This window comes from Triticum dicoccoides, chromosome 5A (assembly GCF_002162155.2).
Source record: "Triticum dicoccoides isolate Atlit2015 ecotype Zavitan chromosome 5A, WEW_v2.0, whole genome shotgun sequence".
Lineage (NCBI taxonomy): Eukaryota > Viridiplantae > Streptophyta > Magnoliopsida > Poales > Poaceae > Triticum > Triticum dicoccoides.
The window spans coordinates 26131996-26138881 of NC_041388.1; the positions used below are offsets into that span (position 1 = coordinate 26131996).

General features: G+C 46.4%; 1 protein-coding gene across 1 annotated transcript; it reads left to right on the forward strand.

Annotated features, from left to right (window-relative positions):
- The first annotated feature begins 12 nt into the window (after positions 1-12).
- LOC119298888 lies at positions 13-4595 on the forward strand. Its single transcript, XM_037576193.1, has 4 exons — positions 13-514; positions 2027-2176; positions 2301-2963; positions 3113-4595. Exons 1-4 carry the CDS (start codon positions 164-166, stop codon positions 4187-4189), a joined length of 2241 nt encoding a protein of 746 aa, XP_037432090.1. The 5' UTR covers positions 13-163; the 3' UTR covers positions 4190-4595.
- Positions 4596-6886: the final 2291 nt, after the last annotated feature.

Below are 6886 nucleotides of genomic sequence, written 5' to 3' on the forward strand. Positions count from 1 at the left end.
AATCCGTCCCATCACGCCCGATTCCAGCCTCGCCCGCCCGCCGGCGCAATCCGCTCCCAAGGCGCCGTTCTTGGACGGAGAAGGAGTTCCCTTTCGGTTAGGCGCTGCGGAGGCTCCTGCGCCGGAGTTCTACGCCGGAGGTAGAGTTCTCTGAGGCTCGTTGATGTTGGCGATGCGGTGGCCGTGGCCGCCGGCGGCGAGGAAGTTCAGCGTGCGGCTGGTGGTGCGGCGGGCGGAGGGCCTGCCCCCTGCCCCCGCGACGGACGCCGATGCCGAGGCCAGGATGGCCGTCGAGCTCAAGTGGAAGGGCCCCAAGGCCAGGTGGAAGGGCCTCCGGGTCTGCCGCAACCGCACGCGCCTGGAGGCGCCGGCGCCGGCGGTGGATGCGGAGCCCTCCGCGGCGGCCGTGGCGTGGGACGAGGAGTTCGAGGACGTGGTCACCCTCACCGCGGCCTCGCACCGCAAGCCCGCCGCCGCGTTCCACCCCTGGGACCTCTCCTTCTCCGTCCTCAATGTGAGCACACTCCCCCCTCTTTCTCTTTCCGCGTACTGCTACCTTTTTTCTTTTCGTGTGGAAATTAAAGTAATTTTGATATGTTCTTGACGTAATTGGATCGATGGATATGTTATTTTGACGATTTCTCCACCCGCACTTTGTGCCGATTCTGATTCGATTGGATCATTAGATTAAAAGTTTCGCGTGGGTGTTTGAATCATTCCTGTTTGGATATATTTTTTTAGAATTTCATCCCCGGTCATGGTGATGGTGAAAGTTTTGACTTTTTTCGTTGAAAAAGTCAGTCTCATTGGTTTTTCGTTGAAAACGATAACGTGTTTATAATTCGTTTGGATCTTGCCTTTTACAACAGCAACAGAACAATCCAAGGCAACAAACCCAAGCTTTTAACAATATATGACAATTCTAGATTTTATTATTAGCTTTAACAGAATAAGACAATTATAAAATTGATTAAAAGTTTTTTTTTCTGAAAAACATGCAAGCAGTGTGGTTGGTGCTGGTTTTTATTTCAGTTTTTCTGACGATAGGATTATTGATCTTAGCCACTTTTCTGCCCGTTTTGGCTATTGTGATGTTCAATGATTAGGATTCTGGTGGTTAGGCCATGTAGTTTGTTATTTGGAATCTACAAATCGGTTTAGCTTTATTGCAAATTTAGAATAGCTTACTGGTGACAATGAGGTGTTTTTTAGCCAGTATATGCTTGTCTTGGCGACTGAGTTATTTGAATATATGAAAGCCGAGCTGTTGATTTAATGATAAGTATCTATGTTGTTCATATTAGTAGCTTCAGCTTTGCTGTTGTAAACTAGGTATGGTACAAGGAGAAAGCGATATAATGCAATATACGATTAATTATACTCTTGTCGGGCTTCGCAAACTCAGGAGAGATTGTCCATACATGAATTGATTAGGCTTATTGTACTTGTCCTGCCAATTGTTGCTTTGTGAGCCTTTAGACAAACACCGACACAATGAAAAAAATGATGCCGTGCCTTGTTGTCCCAGCTGTTTCCACTAGTTTGTGATTGGCGGTATTGTCATTTTGTCATGTTGTTTGCTTGGTGATTCGCCGTTGCGCCATTTATTGTTTTGAGTACACTGTGTAACTGGAAGCTAATCTAGTGGGAGCTTGCTAGTTGCCACCCATTTATCAGGGAAAAGAAACGGATAGTTACAATTGGTGCCATATACCCTCTACTGTACTTCTTCACCGACACATTTAAATTCCTATGAGGCAGGCTACCAGTTCTGCTGAGTTGAACTAGTGCAAAATGACCGCATCATTTAAAGCTGTACGCGGCAGGCTAGTGGTTTTGCTGAGTTAAACTATTGTTAATTGACCACAGCATTCAAATCCACATGAGGCAGGCTACCAGTTTTGCTGAGTTAAACTAGTGTAAATTGGAATGTGTAGAACACTTTGCATCTTCTTTTGATTAGTCTGTTCTAATGCATTCCTGCACTTTATTCTGACCTCTCAATGGTTTGTTTCTATTGTTGCAGGATTCAAATAAAGGCCCAAAAGGTGAATTAATTTTGGGAACTGCATCACTGAACCTAGCAGATTACACATCTGCTCCTGAAGAGGAAATCGAGATCATCCTCCCATTATCGGTGCCCAATGGCACACCTGAGTCTTCCCCATCACTTCATGTATGTTGGTGGATATGATGCTATAAACCAATGACACTTTCTTGTCCAATATATATTGTTTTCTCATTGGAACACCATATATCATATAGTCAACCAGTTTGTTAATTACTGTCCTTTTTTTCAGCTCACTCTGAGTTTGGTGGAACTAAGACTTCCTCAGCAATCATCAGATGCAGCACAGCGTTCTGTTGCTTGTGTCCCATTGTCACCATCTTCTGGTGACTCTGTTCCTTCTGGAAAAGATGAGCATTCTGTTATTAAAGCTGGGCTGAGAAAGGTGAAAATCATCACAGATCTTGTGTCGACTCGGAGGTCTAAGAAGGCTAAGAGAGAGGATGACAGCAGTGATAAGTATGTTCATAGTGACGGCGCCGAATACCCTTGTGTTATTGACTCTGATGATGATCTAGATGATAGACAGAGGGATGATGACTTTGGGGGTTCAACTGTCAGGAAGTCCTTCAGCTACGGTTCGCTGCAGTCTGTGAATGTAGCTGGTGGCCTCTTTTATGCACATGCAAGGATTGATGGAGAGCATGAGGACTGGATATATTACAGTCACCGTAAATCTGACGCCGGCTATCATGTAGAGAAAGAGCCATCATCCACTTCGGAGGAGAATTCCTCTGTAGTTATTCCGCGAAAAAGGAGCATACTTCCTTGGAGAAAGGTCAAACTGCCGAAGAAAGGGGAACCCTTGTTGAAGAACAAGAATGGCGAAGAGGGTGGCGATGATATTGACTATGATCGTCGGCTATTAACCTCTTCTGATGAATCCGTTTCTGGGGTACCTATTTCTTTCATATCTTGGGACATGATTCTTGATATTCACTTTCTGTTTACTGCTTTCATACCCATTTCCCTTTGTTTTTCTTGGTTTTGTGGCACCATCGTTGGAGGCTTGCTGATATAGCGTATGATCTTTCTTATTTTCAGGGATCAAGTGGTTCTGTTAGTACTATGGAGTCAGTATTTGGCGATGACAATTTTGTTGTGGGGAACTGGGAGTCAAAGGAGGTACTTAGTCGTGATGGGCATTTGAAGCTTTCCACCCAGGTGTTCTTCGCATCAATAGACCAGAGGAGTGAACGGGCTGCCGGGGAGAGTGCCTGCACCGCACTGGTGGCTGTCATCGCGGACTGGTTCCAGGCAAACCAGGAGCTGATGCCAATCCGCTCACAGTTTGACAGCCTCATCCGAGAAGGATCTCTAGAGTGGAGGAAACTTTGTGAGAATGAGACCTATAGAGAGCGCTTCCCCGACAAGCACTTTGATCTTGAGACAGTACTTCATGCCAAGATCCGCCCACTCACAGTTGCTCCTAGCAAGTCATTCGTTGGGTTTTTCCAGCCTGAAAGTGCAGAGGATGGCAGTGGGTTTGACTTCCTTGATGGTGCCATGTCCTTCGATAACATCTGGGAAGAGATCAGCCAAGCAGCGGAGGCTTCCACTGAGAAGCCTACTCTTTATGTTGTCAGCTGGAACGACCATTTTTTTGTTCTCAAGGTCGAGGCTGACGCATATTACATCATTGATACGCTTGGTGAGAGGCTGTATGAAGGTTGCAACCAGGCATACATCTTGAAGTTCGACGACAGCACCACAATTCACAAAGAGCCAGCCGAAAAGAAAGAAGGCAGCCCTGATTCCAGCGCGCACCACAAGGATTCTGCGGAAAGCTCCTCCACCGAGCAGGACAGCGGAACCGACGACACCGAGGAGACCGAGCTCGTCGTGCTCAAGGGCAAGGAGGCATGCAAGGAGTACATCAAGAGCTTCCTGGCCGCCATCCCGATCCGGGAGCTGCAGGCCGACATCAAGAAGGGGCTCATGGCGTCGACGCCGCTGCACCACCGCCTCCAGATCGAGTTCCACTACACCGAGGCATGCCCCAGAGAGATCACCCTCCCGGCGGCCCAGGCCCCCGCGATCGAAGCCCCCTTCGAGTTTTGCTGGCCCGACCCGCCGCCCGCCATGGAGTTTCCCCTGGCACCTGCAGTCGCCGTTGTATAGTGCCCGCCGCCATGGCTGCCGAGAGCTAATCGACCGGCGTTTAACATACAGAGGGAGAGAGAGAGAGAGAGAGAGAGAGAGAGGCTCCTTTTTCAGGGCGAACCCTGAAGTGAACCGGGTCGAAGATCTGGCTTCATCTCGGGTTTGCGCCGTTTGCTGTCTAGTTAGTTAAGATGAAACCGAACTGACTAGTATAGGTAACCGAACCGAAGTGTGTGTGTGTGTGTGTGTGTGTTTTCCTTCACTTTCTCTGCCAGGCTATGGGAGGGAGGAGCTTTCATCTTGTACAAAGAAAGAAGAATGCTGTCTGCTCCGACCTGCCGTCCTGAATTGAGTGGTGATGGGACCTGTAATCATCCTTAGTAGATCCTCAATGTTAATTATGTTAATGCTAATTATTATGCCATGTTCCTTTCTTCTGAGAGATGTTGTATTTCACTACTGCTTTGAGCTTCCAGTTAGTTCAGGAGAGCTTGTAGTTTCACAGGTCCGAAAAATTGGATTGAAGATGGGGACATTTTCAGTTCAAAAAAGAAAGAAATAAAGGAAGGAAGTGGACATGTGGATGCAAAATACACACTAGCTAGTACTGATTGAGTTGATCATCTTGTGAACATGACATGATCCTTGGGTGATGAGCAGTTTTATGTCTGCATCAGTGCAAAGATTTATCAAAACTAATTGAGTTGGATCATCTTGTGAACATGACATAACCCTCTCGCTGTCAACGACTGCTTTTCCGGTGCATGACAGGGAACTGATCCCATCCACCACAAATGTATTTCTTTTTGGATGAGTGTGACAGGTGAGCTGTAGCTGCCATTGTGGAACTGTTAGATGCAGTGTGTACATCGTGTGTACATGTGACAGGTCAAAGTCAAGCTTTATTTGTTTATACGTAGGATTTTAGAATATATATGGTGTATTTCAATGTTCATGCTAGCTGGCATCACTTTTCTGGAGTCAACTCTGACCTGTAGATACACGCTCATCAGATTCAGATGGCCCATGGCTGACCTGAAATGCAAAATAGAAACACAATACTAGTGCAGCATAGTTTACCTTGGCAAGATTGAAAACATTTTGTCTGCTGTCAAACTTCCTGCAGAATTCATCTTTCTTTTTTTCTGCAAAACTCCTACCAAATATCTATCCGTTCTAACAAAAGGATCCGGAAAATGCAGAGGGTTTACCAACCAGGAGCAATGGCAATGTACTCTACCACCAATTCATGGCACCGAAATAAAAGCAGCATTATGGCCAGGTCAGGGCAGTAGTACTTTCTCACAGCCATTGCAGGGCTGAAAAAGTTGGCATATGGTGGCCTTTTTGTGTGCTCAAAGCTATGCTGATTAACTGTTTGGTTAATTGGCTTACTGAAGTATTAATGGGTGGGTCCAGTTAAGTACACCTGTTGCAGTTTTGATGCCTGTACCTGTTGCATCTCTAATCATTCTATCAACTGAATGAAGGATCGTAGTTAGAATTATCGCCATGACATTTGTATACAAGTGACATTTCAAAAAGAAAAAAAACAGGCAAGAATATTACTACTAATATCTGATCCATGAGTTCCATTCAACCTGGGCAAGGAGAGGCATGTCTGGTTTCTCTCTGTGATGCAGCAAACAGATGCTGAGACAGAGAGATTTCATGGGCTATTTTTGGGTTTCAACTCATCACAAAGAGGCTGCTCAAACTGTCCTGGAACAGCAGAAAACTCACTTGGCTTCCTACTTGAAGAAGGTTCAGAACTGAAAGCCTGAAACTCTGCAGTTGTAGTCTATGTCTGGGACACAAGTACATACACATGCAAGACATGGATTTTGTGCACACAGTTGCGAATTACTATAAATAATATCAAAGCTCATGTTGAAATTTTGCCGGGCTTGAAAATTTGAGGCAACAAGAAAACAAATCCGTCCCTCGCAAAAATAAATAAATAATCCGTACATATGCTGTTTAGAGGCTTCAATTTCTTCTTCTTTCTGCAGAGCGCTTGCATTCATATTTTTGCAAAATATTATGATCAAATGTCCATACGAAATTTCCACAGATGGCCATATATCATGATGCTAATTATTTGATCACTGGGCTCTCCGTATGCAAGCATCAGGATGGCTGCAGTGCATTTCTGATAAGATGAGAAGCCCATCTTTTCAAGGGCATTCTCTTTGCACTCGAAATAATTATAGTATCTGACCACCCCCTCTCCAATACGGTTGAAAAGATGCCTACCCATATGAAAACGCTGCCGAAATTTTTGATGTTTGAACAACGGGTTGGTTGTGTCAAAGCAGTCCTTCCAAAGAAGGAAATGGTGACTCTCTTGGTTGCGATTCAACGCCGGAAGGTGGCCTGGGATCGAGCCATGGAACAACGACTACTGCTTATTAAGGTGGTCATGGACCAACACGACAGCCAAGATCTCCTCCTCCTTGGACGAGTAATCGTCGGAGTCGCAAAGGAAATTGTGGGGAAAAAAACTCATCGGCGGAGTCCATTTTGTATCTTGGCAAACTGTCGAACAGCTTGTGGGCGTCGACGCAGAAGTTGGCCGGCGAAGAGACGCGTGCCTCCCTTGGACCAGGTGGCTGACCTGGCGGAGTCCGAGGAGCGTCCGGTGTCAGGACAGCGGGCGGTGCCGGACGAAGGAGCTGGCCGGGGCGGGGAGGTGGCTTCCTGCCCACGGCGGCG

Bases quoted from the DNA above. Each gene is read 5' to 3' on its own strand.
- LOC119298888 (XM_037576193.1), top strand. From the start codon at position 164: ATGTTGGCGATGCGGTGGCCGTGGCCGCCGGCGGCGAGGAAGTTCAGC. The intron at 2,177-2,300 runs GTATGTTGGTGG...CCTTTTTTTCAG, and splicing joins AGTCTTCCCCATCACTTCAT to CTCACTCTGAGTTTGGTGGA. The intron at 2,964-3,112 runs GTACCTATTTCT...TCTTATTTTCAG, and splicing joins CTGATGAATCCGTTTCTGGG to GGATCAAGTGGTTCTGTTAG.